An 18628-nucleotide genomic window follows, 5' to 3' on the forward strand; every position below is an offset into this window, starting at 1 on the left:
CCTCACCACTGTCCTGTACAACATCAACATAACGTCCAAACTCAAAGGTCTGACCAATGAAGGCAAATGTGTGAAACAAAATGGGGAAAAGTGCTCACAAAGGCAAATTTTGTTTGTTTCATCAATATAATCAAGTCACCCACAAATATATATTTTAAAGAGTTAAGTCAAGCTAACAATTAGTGTTATTCATAGGGTCACAGAGATGTACAGCACGGAAACAGGCCCAACAGTCCAACTCGTCCACACAAACCAGATACCCTGACCTCATCTTGTCCCACTTACCAGCACTTGGCCCATATCCCTCTGAACCCTTACTATTCATATACACATCCAGATCTCTTTTAAATGTTGTCATTGTACCAGTCTCCACCACCTCCACTGGCAACTCATTCTATACACATACCACCCTCTGTGTGAAAACGTTACCCCTTAGGTCCCTTTTATATCTTTCCCCTCTTACCTTAAACCTATGCCCTCTCGTTCTGGACTCCCCCGCCCCAGGGAAAAGACCTTGTCTATTTATCCCATCCATGCCTCTCATGATTTTATAAATCTCAGCCTCTGACGCTCCAGGGAAAACCTCCCCAGCCTATTCAGCCTCTCCCTACAGCTCAATTCTCCACTCCCACTCTATCCAGGCTGCTCAGTATTCTGTAAGTTTCAATTAGATTCCCCCTGCCATCCTTCTAAACTCCATCGTGTGTAGACCCAGTGTCTTCAACCACTCCTGATACAACAAGCCCTTCATCCCCAGGAACCTCCTCTGGATCCCCCTCCCCTCGCTGCTTTGCAGATCGGAATTCTCGAAATAAGTGAGAAAAACACTCCCACCGTCTCTCCTCAGTCAGTTTGAGGAGACCACTTCCTCCTGGAGTTGGCTGGAGCGCAGAGGAACAGGAAGATGCAAAAGCAAAACTAACTGTGTGGAATGATTGGGTGTGTCATAAACACCCGCACTCTCAATCTCTTGCAGTCATTGGAAGCAGACGACCAGAGCGAGAGCAGGCACGGCGATGGGCTCTGCTCTTCATCTCCTCCTTCTGTCTCTCTGTGTCGGTGAGTCAATTCAATCTCACTCCAATGTGTCACCAACTTGGCGTCTGATTCGGACTCAGTCCTTCCCTTCACCAGCTATTCCGTCCTGGTCTTGTGGGTAAATCACCACGGGTTCCTTCCCATTCAGCTGCTTATTACGAAATCCCTTGGACAACCAAGTTCCAAAACCAGAAAAATAACACCCCTCAAGGAAGCAAATTGAAGACTCACATCCCGACTTGGCAATTTATGGCGGAGTCGGGCCCGCGTTCCAAACAGCAGTGCCTGCCTCTCAAAGTGTCCAGGGCTGGTGGATTGATTTATTGTTGTCATATGCCCTGAGTTCCAGTGAAGAGTGTTGCTCTGTGTGCTCTACAGGCAGATCGTATTGTACGGAGTGTGTCAGGGTAGCAGACCAGAGTGCAGAATGCAGTGTTATAGTCACAGAGAAGGGGCAGAGAGAGAGATTAAAATTAAAACTTGGGAGGTCTGTTCAAAAGTCTGATAACAACGGGGCAGAAGCTTCACATTCTTGCATTCAAACTTTTATATCTTTTGCCCGACGCAAGAGGTTGGACGAGATTATAACAGGGTTGGGGGATGGTCTTTGATTATAAGAACATCAGTAATAGGAGCAGGAGTAGACCAGCCCACCCCTCTAGCCTGATCCACCATTCAATAAGATCATGGCTCAACGTTTTGTGGACTCAGCACCAATCACACGTCTGCTCACCATAATCCATAACTCCTTAACTGTTCAAAAATCTATCCAAAAACATCCAGTGAGGTAGCCTCAACTGCTTCACTGGGCAGGGAATTCCACAGATTCATAATCCTTTGGGGGAAGACGATCCTCCTCAACTCAGTCCCAAATCTGCTCCTCGAGGCAGTCCCCAGATCCATCCCAGTGAAAGGACAGGCGTCCAAAGGAGGTTTTTAAGAGAATTAACCCAGTGATCAGACAGAGGGAGGGGTTTATGGGGGAACATGAGGAAAGAGAGATTGTGGGAGGGGGAGAGGTGGTGAGGGGGTATCCTGTAACTGCACATTAAGACTTTGCAAATGTACACCCACCCTCACCACAACACCCCCCATGGATACTTCCAAGAGGGATGGAGGAGGTGACAGAGATAGGGAGGGGTATAGGAACTGGAGAGGGTTACAGAGATAGGGAGGGGTGTAGGGGCTAGTGAGGGCTACAGAGATAGGGAGGGGTGTATGGGCTGGAGGGGGTTACAGAGATAGGGAGGGGGTGTAGGGGCTGGAGGGGGTTACAGAGATAGGGAGGGGTGTAGGGGCTAGTGAGGGCTACAGAGATAGGGAGGGGTGTATGGGCTGGAGGGGGTTACAGAGATAGGGAGGGGTGTAGGGGCTAGTGAGGGCTACAGAGATAGGGAGGGGTGTATGGGCTGGAGGGGGTTACAGAGATAGGGAGGGGGTGTAGGGGCTGGAGGGGGTTACAGAGATAGGGAGGGGGTGTAGAGGCTGGAGGGGGTTACAGAGATAAGGAGGGGTGTATGCGCTGGAGGGGGTTACAGTGATAGAGAGGGGTGTAGGTGTCGGAGGAGATAACAGAGATAGGGAGGCGGTGTAAGGAGCTGGAGGGGGTTAAGAGATAGGGAGAGGTGTAGGGTCTGGTGGGGGTTACAGAGATAGGGAGGGGGTGTAGGGGCTGGGGGAGGTTACAGATATAGGGAGGGATGTAGGGGCTGGAGTGGGATACAGAGATAGGGAGGGGTGTAGGGGCTGGAGGGGGTTACAGATATAGGGAGGGGTGTGTCGGCTGGAGGGGGTTACAGTGATAGAGAGGGTTGTAGGGGCTTGAGAGGTTACAGAGATAGGGAGGGGGTTACAGACTGGAATCTAAACGAGAGGTCCAGGGTGGTCTATATGCAGAATAACAGACATACAGGAGTGAGTTACAGACTGGAATCTAATCGAAGGGTTCAGGGTGATTTATGTACAGAATAACAGATACCCGGGAGTGGGTTACAGACTGGAATCTAATCGAGGGGTTCAGGTGGTTTATATACAGAATAACAGATACCCGGGAGGGAGTTACAGCCTGGGATCTAATCGAGGGGTTCAGGGTGGTTTATATACAAAATAACAGATACCTAGGAGGGAGTTACAGACTGGAATCTAATCAAGGGGTTCAAGGTGGTTTATATACAGAATAACAGATACCTAGGAGGGAGTTACAGACTGGAATCTAATCAAGGGGTTCAAGGTGGTTTATATACAGAATAACAGATACCCAGGAGTGAGTTACAGACTGAAATCTAATCGAGGGGTTCTGGGTGGTTTATGTACAAATTAACAGATACCCGGGAGTGAGTTACAGACTGGGATCAAACCGAGGCGTTCAGGGTGGGTTATATACAGAATAACAGATACTCGGGAGTGAGCTTCAAATTGGAATCTAATCGAGGGTTTCAGGATGGGTTATATACAGAATAACAGATACCCGGGAGTGAGTTACAGGCTGGAATCTAATCAAGGGGTTCAGGGTGGGTTATATTTGGAATAACAGATACCCAGGAGTGAGTTACAGACTGAAATCTAATCGAGGGGTTCTGGGTGGTTTATGTACAGATTAACAGATACCCGGGAGTGAGTTACAGACTGGGATCAAATCGAGGCGTTCAGGGTGGGTTATATACAGAATAACAGATACTCGGGAGTGAGTTTCAAATTGGAATCTAATCGAGGGTTTCAGGATGGGTTATATACAAAATAACAGATACCCGGGAGTGAGTTACAGGCTGGAATCTAATCGAGGGTTTCAGGATGGGTTATATTTGGAATAACAGATACCTGGGAGTGAGTTACAGACTGGAATCTAATCGAGGAGTTCAGGGTGGGTTATATACAGAATAACAGATACCCCGGGAGGGAGTTACAGGCTGAAATCTAATCGAGGGGTTCAAGGTGGGTTACATACAGAATAACAGATACCCGGGAGTGAGTTACAGACTGGAATCTAATGGGGGGGGGGGGTTCAGGGTGGTTTATATACAGAATAACAGATACCTGGGGGTGAGTCACATTTTGCTGTCTCAGTTACAGAGTCTCTCTGTCACTGGGGGATATCCTGGGGGCTGGTCTCCAACTGGGAGAGATTTATTCAGGATTCCTAAATGACTGTTTGCTGTTTCGCTCTCCCTCAGGGATGATCCATGGAGATGGTTTCACAGTGAGCCAACCGGATCGACTGGAGGGTGTGGAAGGGAGATCAATCGAGATTCCGTGTACATTTACTTACCCAGATGCACACACACCGAGAGGGTATGACATTGCCTGGAGAAGAAACGAGTTTCACGGGGAATTTATCCTCAATTTGTCTCAGGGATACACTCACCCTCAATACCGAGGGCGAATTGAAATCCTGGGAGATCCAGCCAAGGAGAGGACAGGGACCATCCGGATAAAGCAGCTGAGAAGAAGTGATACAAACCGTTATTTCTGTCGGGTGGCGATAACAGGAAATCGTTATGAGGTCTGGCAAAACATCCCAGGGACCAACCTCACTGTCCGAGGTAATCCCTCTTAAGGTCTCAGTATTACTTTGTATATGATACCCCCTGCATTGCCTCAGGTTTAGTGTTCAATGCCTGGCGACAAACCTCTCCCTCACCTCTCCCTATCTCTGTAACCCCCTCCAGCCCCTCCACCCCCTCCCTATCTCTGTAACCCCCTCCAGCCCCTACACCCCCTCCCTGTCTCTGTAACCCTCTCCAGCCCCTACACCTCCTCCCTATCTCTGTAACTCCCTTCAATCCTGGCACCTCTCCCAATCTCTGTAACCCCCTCCAGCCCCTACATCCCCGACACCCCTTCCTTATCACTGTAACCCCCTCCAGCTCCTACACCCCCTCTCTATCTCTGTAACCCCATCCAACCCCTACACCCCCTCAATATCTCTGTAACCCCCTCCGGCCCCTACACCCCCTCCATATCTCTGTAACCTCCTCCAGCCCCTACACCCCTCCCTATCGCTGTCACCTTGCCCAGTCCCTACACCCGCTCCCTATCTCTGTAACCCCCTCCAGCCCCTACACCCCCTCCCTATCTGTGTAACCCCCTCAAGCCCCTACACCCCCTCCCTATCTCTGTAACCCCCTCCAGCCCCTACATCCCTCCCTATCTCTCTAACCTCCTCCAGCCCCTACACCCCCTCTCTATCTCTGTAACCCCCTCCAGCCCCTACACCCCCTCCCTATCTCTGTCACCTCCTCCAGCCCCTACACCCCTCCCTATCTCTGTCACCTCCCCCAGTCCCTACACCCGCTCCCTATCTCTGCACCCCCCTCCAGCCCCTACACACCCTCCCTATCTCTGTAACCCCCTCCAACCCCTACACCCCCTCCCTATCTCTGAAACCCCCTCCGGCCCCTACATTCCTCCCTATCTCTGTAACCTCCTCCAGCCCCTACACCCCTCCCTATCGCTGTCACCTTCCCCAGTCCCTACACCCATTCCCTATCTCTGTAACCCCCTCCAGCCCCTACACCCCTCCCTATCGCTGTCACCTTCCCCAGTCCCTACACCCATTCCCTATCTCTGTAACCCCCTCCAGCCCCTACACCCCCTCTCTATCTCTGTCACCTCCCCCAGCCCCTACACCCCCTCTCTATCTCTGTCACCTCCCCCAGCCCCTACACCCCCTCCCTATCTCTTTAACCTCCTCCAGCCCCTACACCCCCTCCCTATCTCTGTAACCCCTTCAGCCCCTACATCCCTCCCTATCTCTGTAACCTCCTCCAGCCCCTACACCCGCTCCCTATCTCTGTAACCCCCTACATCCCTCCCTATCTCTTTAACCCCCTCCAGCCCCTACACCCCTCCCTATCTCTGTCACTTCCTCCAGTCCTGACATCCCTCCCTATCTCTGCAACCGTCTCCAGTCCCGGCACCTCTCCCTGTCTCTGTAACCTCCTCCATCCCCTACATCCCTGCCTATCTCTCTAACCCCATCCAGCCCCTACACACCCTCCCTATCTCTGTAACCCCCTCCAGCCCCTACACACCCCCCTATCTCTGTTATCCCCTCCAGCACCTACACCCCCTCCCTATCTCTGTAACCCCCTCCAGCCCCTACACCTCCTCCCTATCTCTATAACCCCCTTCAATCCTGGCACCTCTCCCAATCTCTGTAACCCCCTCCAGCCCCTACATCCCCTACACCCCCTCCACCCCCTCCTTATCACTGTAACCCCCTCCAGCCCCTACACCCCCTCACTATCTCTGTAACCCCATCCAGCCCCCACACCCCCTCCCTATCTCTGTAACCCCCTCCAGCCCCTATACCCCCTCCCTATCTCTGTAACCCCCTCCAGCCCCTACACCTTCACTATCTCTGTAATCTCCTCCAGCCCCTACACCCCCTCCCTATCTCTGTAACCTCCTCCAGCCCCTACTCCCCTCCCTATCTCTGTAGCACCCTCCAACCCCTAAACGCCTCCCTATCTCTGTGACCCCCTCCAGCTCCTACACCACCTCCCGATCTCTGTCACCCCCACCAGCCCCTACACCCCTCCCTATCTCTGTCATTCCTCCAGTCCTGACATCCCTCTCTATCTCTGTAACCCCTTCCAGCCCCACCACACCCTCCCTATCTCTGTAACCCCCTCCAGCCCCTACACCCCTCCCTATCTCTGTCACTTCCTCCAGTCCGGACATCCCTCCCTGTCTCTGCAACCCTCTCCAGTCCCGGCACCTCTCCCTGTCTCTGTAACCTCCTCCATCCCCTACATCCCTCCCTATCTCTGTCACCTCCCCCAGTCCCTACATCCGCTCCCTATCTCTGTAACCCCCTCCATCCCCTACACTCCCTCCCTATCTCTGTAACCCCCTCCAGCCCCTACACCCCTCCCTATCTCTTTAACCTCCTCCAGCCCCTACACCCCCTCCCTATCTCTGTAACCTCCTCCAGCCCCTACACCCGCTCCCTATCTCTGTAACCCCCTACATCCCTCCCTATCTCTGTAACCCCCTACATCCCTCCCTATCTCTTTAACCCCCTCCAGCCCCTACACCCCCTCCCTATCTCTGTAACCCCCTCCAGCCCCTACACCCCTCCCTATCTCTGTCACTTCCTCCAGTCCTGACATCTCTCCCTATCTCTGCAACCCTCTCCAGTCCCGGCACCTCTCCCTGTCTCTGTAACCTCCTCCATCCCCTACATCCCTGCCTATCTCTCTAACCTCCTCCAGCCCCTACACCCCTCCCTATCTCTGTAACCTCCTACACCCCCTCCCTATCTCTGTCACCTCCCCCAGCCCCTACACCCCCTCCCTATCTCTGTAACCCCCTCCAGCCCCTACATCCCTCCCTATCTATTTAACCTCCTCCAGCCCCTACACCCCTCCCTATCTCTGTAACCCCCTCCAGCCCCTACAACCCTCCCTACCTCTCTAACCTCCTCCAGCCCCTACACCCCCTCTCTATCTCTGTCACCTCCTCCAGCTCCTACATCCCTCCCTACCACTGTCACCTCCTGTAGCCCTACACCCGTCTCTATCTCTGTCACCTTCTCCAACCCCTACACCAAATGGACAGTGTGGAATGGTAATTTGGTGAGGGAAGGGTAAACGTCAAAGCACGTGAAGAAATCGGACCACCGGATCAGCCAATGCATTCCCCACATCTCCCCCCACCTCCCAACTCTCCTCCAGAAATAACATTTGACTGCCAACCCCTTGACCCTTCCCTCCAACACCTGCCCTGTGTCCTGGCCCTCAGTGTCACCTCAATGGTTAAGGCTGCAACATGGGAACCATGCAATGGCTCCACCCAACCAAGAAACTATTCATGGTTTTGTTTTCACGTGTCACAAAACCACAGAGGAAGTCTGGTGTGCCGCTGTGCGTGCCACATTACTGAGAAAACGCAGAGGGTGTTTACAAGAATGGCCCCTGGAGGGAGAACTAAGGGAAATGTGGTGGCCGAATGGTGTTGCGGCCGGACTGTTTCTCCAGAGAGACCCAGGTAATGTTCCAGGGGGACCTGGCTTCACAATCCACCCAGAGCTGAGAGTGGAACTTGAATTCAATTTTTAAAAAGAAATCTGGAATTAATAGTCCCCTGTTGGTGATGAATCGAATTGTCAGACAAATAATGTCTATCTGGGAAGGAAACTGCCATCCTTACCCAGTCTGGCCCACACATGACTCCAGACCCACGGCCATGCAGTTGACTTTCAACAGCCCCCCTGGGCAATTAGGGAGGGGCCTAGCCAGTGCCACCTTCACCTGGGAATCGTGATCGGGAAACGGTCGGATTGTTGCTCCCTTCCCAACCTCCTGTCCTTTCACGGGGAATCTGAAATAAAAATGGCAAGGCAATGGAAAAACTCAGCAGGTCTGTGGAGAGAGAGAGAGAGAGAGAGAGAGAGAGAGTTTAACATTTCCGTTCCAATTTCACAACACAAATTCTAAAGAAGAGTTGCGTCAGACTGGAAACGTTAACTCTTTCTTTCACCCCAAATGGAGAAATATCGGTTAGGGTCAGGGTGAAGGTGAGGGTTAGGAGCACAAGTTAGGCCATTCGGTCCCTCAGGCCTACTCTGCTGTTCAATGGGATCATGGCTGATCATCCAACACAGTCCCTGTTTGTATTTGAACCCTCCATGCACTGACTGGTCGGGGTCTATAGGTGACTCCCATCCCACATCAACATGGCCAATGTCTGAATGACCCTCTGGAGTGTCTGCTGGCAGTTTGAGATGATGCCTTCCCAGGAATAAGTCTCAGCCTTTTCCAGAGGGTCTGGTATACCTGACAATGAACAGGTGAACAGGGAGGTCAGTAATTTTTTATAAATACATATTTGTGATTTTGGTGAAGATTTGTAGCTCAAGGTGAGGTTCAGGTTGTACGTTTGCTCACTGAGCTGGAAGGTTTGTTCTCAGACGGTTCGTCACCATGCTAGGTAACATCATCAGTGAGGAGACAGTGAGGTCTGCAGATGCTGGAGATCAGAGTTGAGAGTGTGTTGCTGGAAAAGCACAGCAGGTCAGGCAGCATCCAGGGAGCAGGAGGATCGATGTTTCGGGCCGGCACCCTTCATCGGACATCATCAGTGAGCCTCCTGTGAAGCACTGGTGTTCTGTTCAAGTTTATATGTCTTGGTCTGGTAAGTTGGATGATATCATTTCCTTATTCTCAGAGGTTGATAAATGGGGTCCAAATCGATGTGTTTATTGATGGAGTTCCGGTTTGAATGCCAGGCCTTTAGGAATTCCTGCACATGTCTCTGTTTAGCCTGTCCCAGGCTGGATGTGTTGTCCCAGTCGAAATGGTGTCCTTCTTCATCCGTATGTCAGGATACTAGTGACAGTGGGTCATGCCTTTTGGTGACTAGTTGGTGTTCGTGTATCCTGGTGGCTAGTTTGCTGCCTGTCTGTCCGATGTAGTGTTTGCTGCCATCCAGCAATATGTATTTATATTGACCCTGGGGACATGGATGTTGCTGACTGTCCCAGCATTTATTGTTCATCCCTAATTGCCCCTTGAGAAGGTGGTGGTGAGCTGCTTTCTTGAACCACTTGTGACATTGCTGCCCCTTTAACAAGGTATTTTGTCCTTGGTTTTTTTCAAGGGGGTCGTAAAGGCAGAGTTGCCTGCCCTTGTTAAAGTAGCCCACTCCAGACATTCCCGCCTTGGAAAAAAGTCTCTGGCTATCCACTCTATTTATGCCTCTCAACATCTTGTACACTCCTCTAGCAAGTCACCTCTCATCCTTCTTCTCTCCAATGAGAAAAGCCCTGGCTCCTTCAACCTTTCTTCATAAGATGTGCGCTCTAGTCCAGTCCTGGTAAATCTCCTCTGCACCCTCTCTAAAGCTTCCACATCTTGTATATAATGAGGCAGCCAGAACTGAACACAATATTCCAAGTGTGGTCTAACCAGGGCTCTATAGAGCCACAGCATAACCATGTGGCTTTTAAACTCAATCCCCTGCTACTGAAAGCCAACACACCATACACCTTCTTAACAACCCGATCAACTTGATGGCAAATTTGAGGGACCTATGGGCATGGACCCAGAATCCCTCTGCTCTTCTGCCAAGAATTCAGCCTTTAACCCTGTATTCTGCATTCAAATTCGACCTTCCAAGGTGAATCCCTTCACACTTTTCCAGGTTGAGCTCCATCTGCCACTTCTCAGCCCAAACTCTGCATCCTGTCATCCTGTCAATGTCCCGTTGAATTAGAATCCCTACCCTGTGGAAACAAGCCCTTCAGCCCAACAAATCCACACTGACCAACGACGAACCCATCTAGACTCATTCCCCTACCCTATATTTGCCTAATACACCTAACCTGCACATCCCTGAGCACAAAGGCAACTTAGCATGGACAATCCACCTAACCTGCACATCTTTGAATTGTGGGAGGAAACACACGCAGACACGGGGAGAATGTGCACACACCACACAGACAGTCGCCCAAGGTCCCTGGCGCTGTGAGGCAACAGTACTAACCACTGAGCCACCGTGCCGCCCATCACAACCTACAACAGCCCTCCACACTATCCACAACTCCACCAAACTTCATGTCATAAGCAAACTTACTAACCCACCCTTCCACTTCCCCATCCAAGTCATTTATAAAAATCACAAAGAGCAGAGGTCCCAGAACCGATCCCTGCGGAACACCACTGGTCACCGAGCTCCAGGCTGAATACTTTCCATCTACCACCACTATGGTAATATTAGCAGCTGAAATGGCTAATGGTTATGAGTTGGTTCATAAATCAAAGTTTGGCTTCCAACATCAATTTCAATCCGTGAGGGATAGAAACTGGGGCAAAGAGAAATCCTCATGTGGAAAGGGAAAGGTAGCTCTCAGTGAAGATCATCAGGGTAACTTACCACAGGGTCAAAAGGAAACCCATGAAGGGGAAAGAGAAGTTAAAAAGCTCTGGTGTTTTCACTGCCATGTGAAATCAGTGTTAGTGGGTCTGGAAAAGTCAGAAATAGGAAACAGGAGAAGCCAGTGAATTCTGTTGGAGTGGTAATGGAAAGGACAGTGGGGGCTAAACATCTGCATCCGAATGTACAACCTGGTCAGAGGTTGGGTAAGGAGGAAGTGCTACATCATCTTAAACCATTTATGTGCAAGGGTAAGATTCACTCACATAGGCCAGGAGCAGCAGGCAAAGAGGTTACAGCATTAAGGGATATGGGATCATGTCAATCTTTGATGTTGAGAGCTGAGGAGATATGTAACTCCAAAGGATTATTGCCAGAGAAAGTGCTAATACGTGGAACTCATGGTGAGACAAGAAGTGCTCAATTGTGTAGAGTGAGGTTACAGTGAAGAGTGGAGTAAGTCATGGTGGCAGGATTGGAAAAACTCTCAAACCCTGGAATATAATTTGTCCTTGCTAACGATATAGCTGGGTCACAGTGGGAGTGCTGCCTACTGTGGTTGAAAAGCCAGTGGAAAATCAGGCAACTGAGATAGTACAGGAAAGATCTCCTGGGATTTCTTTCTGACTGTGTGGTAATGAGGTCACAAAGTCACCAGTTGGAACAAGAGGAGAAATCAAATAATATAGATAAGAAAGTTGAAGTCGAATTATCAGAGACCCTGGTTGATTAGATGGATGAGATGAAACAGAAACAGGTGGAGGACAACATGGATATCGTCAGCTCAGAGAAAGATGAAAAACTGAAGTGATTGTATCAAAAAGCAGCTGAAAATGTGTTGCTGGAAAAGCGCAGCAGGTCAGGCAGCATACAAGGAACAGGAGAATCGATGTTTTGGGCATCAGCCCTTCTTCAGGAATGAGGAAGGGCTGATGCCCGAAACGTCGATTCTCCTGTTCCTTGGATGCTGCCTGACCTGCTGCGCTTTTCCAGCAACACATTTTCAGCTCTGATCTCCAGCATCTGCAGTCCTCACTTTCTCCTGTATCAAAAAGCATACTTGGACGAAGAATGTAGATGTATCCCAGTGTGCAACTATCATAAAAATTATGCCTTACTGAGGGAAATGGAGACCATCACATATTCAGGCAGATGGGAAATGGGTAGAAATTCATCAAGTCGTATTGCCAGTGGGTTATGGAGAGGAAATGTTGTGGGTCGTGCATAAATTACCAGTTCGAGGTCATTTTGTGGTAGGAAAAACTCAAGCTAAAATATGAAAACATTCTTACTGTCCTGGACAGCTCAAGGATGTAGTTGTATTTTTGGCAAAAGTGAGGACTGCAGATGCTGGTGATTAGAGTCAAAATTAGAGTGGTGCTGGAAAAGCACAGCAGGTCAGGCAGCATCCGAGGAGCAGGAAAATCTCTGTTTCGGGCAAAAGTCCTCCATCAGGAATGAGGCAGGGAGCGTCCGGGATGGAGAGATAAATGGGAGGGGGGGGGGGGGGTGGTTGATTGGGGCTGGGGAGAAGGTAGCTAAGAGTGCAATAGGTGGATGGGGGTGGGGATGAAGGTGATAGGTCGGAGAGGAGTGTGGTGCGGGTAGGTGGGACGGAAGCTCGGAAGATCCGAGGAGCAGGAAAATAGCCCTTCATCAGGAATACAGGCAGAGAGCCTGAAGGATGGAGAGATAAATGAGAGGAGGGTGGGGGTGGGGAGAAAGTAGCATAGAGTATAATAGGTGACTGGGGGAGGGGATGAAGGTGATAGCTCTGGGGGGAGGAGGGGGGAGTGGATAGGTGGAAAGGAAGATAGGCAGGTAGGACAAGTCATGGGTCAGTGCTGAGCTGGAAGTTTGGGACTGGGGTGAGGTGGGGGAAGGGGAAATGAGGAAACTGGTGAAGTCCACATTGATGCCCTTGGGTTGAAGTGTTCCGAGACGGAAGATGAGACGTTCTTCCTCCAAGCATCGGGTGGTGAAGGAGCGGCAGTGGAGGAGGCCTATGACCTGCATGTCCTCGGCAGAGTGGGAGGGGGAGTTCAAATTTTCGGTCATGGGGCGGTGGGGTTGATTGGGTGCGGTTATCCCGGAGATGTTTCCTAAAGCGCTCTTTTGCCAGACATGTCATATACGTCAGGTAACTGGAAAACCGCAGGCATCTTTAATACCTATTCCTGCATTTGAGGAATGATTTACAAGCATCCTAATTGATTTCACAGGACCCCTACTTAAAGCAAAAAGTGGGAATCAGTATTTGTTACCAATAATGGATATGTCCACTCAATTTTCAGAGGCCAATCCGATACATGCTTAGAGTTACTCAAATGTTTTACTTGATACGGACTACCCACAGAGATACAATCAGATCAAAGGTCAAACTTTACATCAAAACTATTCAAGGAATCTATGGACAGCTTAGCAACAAAACAATTCAAATCCACTGCAAACATCGGAATTGTAGGGAGCACTAGAAAGGGAGCATCAGACATTAAAGACCATGTTGAGGGCTTCTAGTCAAGACTATCCAGAGGATGGGGATAGAGGAATTCCATTTGTGCTTTTTGCCATCTGAGATGCACCAAATGAATTGACCAAATGCAGAACATTTGAATTAGTTTTTTTTTTGGCATGAGAGGACTGCTCAAAATAATTAAGGAGAAATTGGTGAGTCAGAATTCAGCCACCCTATGTTTGGTCCCTGTGTCAAATTTTCAGGAACAGCTAAATAAAGTGAGGGAGCTGGCTCAACAGCATTTAAAAATATCACAGCATATGCCGAAACAGGAAGCAGACACGAAATTAAAAACTTGCAATTTTGCTGTTGGAGAGAAAGTGCCAGTGTTACTACCAGTGACAGGTGAACAGTTAAAAGCATAGCTTAGTGGACCTTATCAAGTCAAAAGGAGATTGAGTGAGGTGGACTATTTGATCAGGACTCGACACAGAAAGAAATCTCACAGAGTGTGTCATGTGAATACGCTCAACAGATATTTTGACAGGGAAGGAAAGCAAAAGGAGACTGTGCTATTGGTTACAACACAGAGGGAAGCACCAAGTTCCGAATTGGACATTCCTGCAATTAAATTAGACAATAAGAAAATTGTCAAAAATTGGGATAAATTATTGAGTTACCTTCCATTGGAAAACTTGAAATGACCCAAAAGAGTTATTGCTATTACCTGGAGAGATATGTCGCAATAAGCCAGGAAGTACTTACCCAATTATGCACGATGTTGATATATGAAATTCTGTTTCGATTAAGCAATATCCTTATGGACTTAACTCTTTAAGTTGACAGAGATTCAAAAAGAGATGGAACTCATGCCCCAAGGCAACATAATCAAAGTGAGTTACAGTGTCTGGAGCTCACCCATAATAATGGTGCCAAAACTGGATGGTACCCAATGGTGATGTGTTGACTATCACAAAACCAATGCAGTTACAAAGTCTGATTCATATCTGATTTCACATTTGGAAGACTGTATTGAAAAGGTGGCTCAAGCCACTTCTATTTCTAAGTTGGGCTTACTCAGAGGATACTGGCAGGAACCTTTGTCTGAAAGAGTAAAGACAATTTTGCCTTTCGTTACGCCGAATGGACTGTACCAATTTAAAGTCATGTCATTTAGTGTGAAAAATGTGCTAGCCACATTTCAAAGACTAACCAATCTGGTCATTTCTGGATTACCCAATTGTGTGGTATCGATTGATGACCTGGTGATTTTTTTTGTCACACACGGAAGGAAGATTTGCAACATTTATCAGAATTATTCGACCGGCTTCGCGGGGGAGCAGACTTGGTGATAAACCTGGCCATGAGTGAACTTGCCAAAGCCCAATCACCTTCCGAGGCCATGTTATCGAACATCAACAAATGGCCCCACAGAACTTAAAACCAAAGGTTACTGGGGAGTTTTCCATACCATCAATCAAGAAAGCAGTACTATGATTCCTGGGATTGACTAGATTTTATTGGAAATTTGTACCAAATTTTTTATGGTGTGACTGCCCCACCCACTAAATTCCTTTATAAAAGTAGGAAGTTTAATTGGATACAGCTTGAGAGATGTGTTAACCACTGCCCCAGTGTTAGCTACACTTAATTACACAAAGCCATTCAAGGTGGCTATTGATGGAAGTGATGTTGGTATCGATGCTGTGCTCTTATAGGAAGATGACGAGAGGACAGAAAGACCTACAGGGTATTTCTCCAGGACATCGAACATTCATAACAGAAATATATGGCAGTTGAAAAGGAGACTTTGAGTTTGGTGTTGGCGTTACAACATTTATGTTGCTAGCAATTTGCCTGAGGCAATCAGGTTTACAGGTCATAACCCACTTCAGCTTTTGGAGAAATTTAAGGACAAAAATTCCAGACTGTTCAGATGGAACTTATTATTACAGCCGTTCAATTTGAAAATTGTACATGTGGCACGGTGAGAAAATGTGATTTCCGACACACTGTCGAGACTTGGATGAGAAATGGAGGTGTTCAGCGGCAGGAGTAATCAGACTGAAATAGACAGTAGTAGTGTATGTTTGCATGGTTATAGTTAATATACATGTATTGTAGTGTACTCACAGGGTAAGACTAAGGGGTTTCAAATCAATATAATTTGTATATTGATGGTTCATATCTTAAGGGGCGGAGGGTACGACAATGAAGGCCCTTTAACAAGGATATTTGTCCTTGGATTTTTTTCATGAGGGGCATAAAGGCAGAGGTGCCGATCTGTCTGGACTGGTGACTTTAAAGAACGGCCAGTTGTCCCAGATAAGGGTTTTGTTTTTGTATTTGGATTTTTTAAGCAGGCAGAAACAGCTGGTAACAGAGAAGCAGTTACTGTGAAAAAGGCTTCCATGCTTCAACAGATGTTTCTTGCCTGACTCCTCTCTCTGCAATCTCCCCTGCCTGTAAGAACATGTGTTTGAATTCACCATTTGCCAAGGGCTGTGTTCTTCGGATTTTGCAGGGCCTGGAACAATTCCTTCGTTAAGTTGCGATTTTGAGTCAGTTGGGTTTCCAAATAGTCATGTTATGCTAAATTCTGTTTTTCTTTTTGTGTTTCAAACATAGTGTGTAAATAAGTTCTGTTTTGCTTAAAGCCGAGTGCTTTGACCAGCTGCATCTCTCCTGGAATATCCACTTTATATCTGCCTTTAAAATAAGTACATGTTAGGGAATGGGCTACCTTCTTAAAGTGTTTGGAGGGGGTCTGGCCTGATCCATAACACGCCGCAGTCCACCCTCCTGTCAGCTGACCCACAATGCTATTAAGTCTATGTGATGTAGGGACACCCACACAATGTCATTCGGGAGGGTGTTCCAGGAATTTGACCCAGCAACACTGAGGGAATGGTAATACATTTTCCATTCAGGATGGTGTGGGTCTCAGAGAGAAACTTGCAGAGGGGTGGTGTTCCCATGTATCTGCTGCCCTTGTTCTTCTAGATGGAAGTGGTCACGGGTTTGGAAGTTGTTAACTAAGGATCTTTGGTGAGTTGTTGCAGTGCATATTGTATATGGTGTGCACTGCTGCTCCTGAGCGTGGCCGGATCGGACGTTTGTGGATGTGGTGCCAATCAAATGGGCTGCTTTGCCCTGGATGGTGTTGAGCTTCTTGAGTGTTATTGGAACTGCACCCATCCAGCCATTCCCTCACCTTGTCAATGGTGGATAGGTTTTGGGGAGACAAGGGGTGAGTTATTTATTGCAGTATTCCCAGCTTCTGACCTGCTCTTGTAACCGCTGTGTTTATGTGGTGAGTCCAGTTGAGTTTGCAACATTGTTGTGGCTTCAAGAGGTGTTATTTTGTCCTGGTTTCTTTTAAGAGAGCAATTGAACAAGATGTACCAGCAGTCTGTGGTAGCATAAACAGCTTGTGAGACCTTTGAGATTTTTCTAAGTTGGAACATTAGAAGCATCCTGGAGAGGTGTTGGCACCTCTCACATAACCAGGATTTCTAGCTTTTTTTGTTAACTTTTATATTCAGTAGAATCTGCTGGGGTCTTGAAGAAATTAAAGCTACTTTTCACCCTCTCGTGGTTACAGCTAGAAACTGGGCTTTCTCTTCCTACAGCAGACATGGCATGTGGGAATATCTGATTTCCAAATTTTCCTTTGTGCCAAGGGGTGTGTTTATGGGATGGGACTATATTGGAACAGTTCATTAGTAATAGATACCATAGCTATTATTCTCTTAAACTTTCCAACAGAGTCAAGTTTTCGAAATTCATCTTTCTTCTGTTGTAGCTTAACCATAATGTTTGCATAAATTAGGTTTTGGTTAACATTGAGTTATTTGACCAGTTGCATTGTATTTGGAACACTGCACTTTACATTAATTTTCAAAATAAGAAAAAGTTACCTTCTTAACATGTTTTGAACAGCTCTGGTCTGGTTAGCCCTTACCAGCTTTCCAGTCAACGATAATGTTGATTCTGTGATGGTAACGCCATAGAATGCCAAGGGGCAGTGGTTAGATTGTCTCCTATTGGAGATGGTCATTGCCTGGCATTGGTGTGGCACGAATGTTTACTTGCCACTTGTCAGACCAAGCCTGGATATTGTCCCGATCTTGTTAATACTAAAACAGATTATTTTTTATTCATAAAAGAAGCCTGGTGTGTGATACTCTTAGGGTGGACAGCAGAGAAAGGTTTAGCCATTTTGGTAATTCAGTCTGAAAGCAACAAATACTGGAGATCACAGCGGGTCAGGCAGCGTCCATGGAGAGAGAGCAAGCTAACGTTTCAAGTCTAGTTGATACTTTGTCAGAGAGGATAATTCACTGTCATATAAACTGCATAATTACCGGACTGGTGGGTTTTAATCTTCCAGTTCAGTTTTTAGTCAAAACATGTGGTGGTGAGAAAGCACAGCAGGTCAGGCAGCATCCGAGGAGCAAGAGAATCGACGTTTCGGGCATTAGCCCCTTTATCACATTCCTGATGAAGGGCTAATGCCTGAAACGTCGACTCTCCTGCCCCTCAGATGCTGCCTGACCCCCTGTGCTTTCCCAGCACCACCCCTTTTAACTCTGATCTCCAGCGTCTGCAGTCCTCACTTTCTCCCAGTTAAGTTTCTAGTCAGTGGTAACTGCCCAGGATGTTGATCGTGTGGGAGAGGATTGGGGATTCAGCCTCGGTAACACCACTGAATGTCAAGCCACCACAGCTCAGTTGTTGGAGACAGCCATTGCCTGGAATTTGTGTGGCGCCGATCTTACTTTCATGAAAGTGGTCCTCTCTCTCTGTTTTCAGCGCACCAACCAAATCCTTCCAAATCCACAGTCAAAGTCACCACGGTTTCAACATGGCAACCCACTTCTTCTACAACCACGGGAAAACGTCAGAAGCTGCCCTGGATTGTAGCGATTGCGTGTGTAGTGATAATGCTCATTGCTATCATGGTGATAGCAACTACCATATACGTCTGCAAGAAGAAACGTCAGCAGCGAGGTAAGGAGTCCGTCCCCAGTACCCACACCCCTCGCCATGGGCCATTTCCTCCAAGGGATCCGGGCATCACTTATGGGGTGCCAACGAGTACCCAGTTGCCCTCATGAAGATGGCATTCTCCTCCCGTTTCCACAGGAGCACCCCCTTCCCTTCTCACAGAGCGAACCCCCTTTCCCAGAGGGCGGCTCAAGCGTCAACCTCAGTCGCCACAGGTCTGGAGTCACGTGTGCTGCCCGGACCGGGTAA

General features: G+C 48.3%; 1 protein-coding gene across 2 annotated transcripts in view; it reads left to right on the forward strand.

Moving 5' to 3' along the window:
- Positions 1-973: 973 nt before the first annotated feature.
- Positions 974-18628, forward strand: part of LOC140492360 (paired immunoglobulin-like type 2 receptor alpha) — a 29636-nt gene continuing 11981 nt past the window's right edge. For both annotated transcript variants that reach the window (XM_072591279.1, XM_072591280.1), the window contains exons 1-3: positions 974-1059; positions 4209-4577; positions 18185-18382. In XM_072591279.1, the coding sequence (XP_072447380.1) occupies positions 1017-1059; positions 4209-4577; positions 18185-18382 (610 nt within the window). In that variant the 5' untranslated portion in view covers positions 974-1016. The remainder of the gene's footprint in view (positions 1060-4208; positions 4578-18184; positions 18383-18628) is intronic.

Source organism: Chiloscyllium punctatum, chromosome 21 (genome assembly GCF_047496795.1).
Source record: "Chiloscyllium punctatum isolate Juve2018m chromosome 21, sChiPun1.3, whole genome shotgun sequence".
Taxonomy (NCBI): Eukaryota; Metazoa; Chordata; class Chondrichthyes; order Orectolobiformes; family Hemiscylliidae; genus Chiloscyllium; species Chiloscyllium punctatum.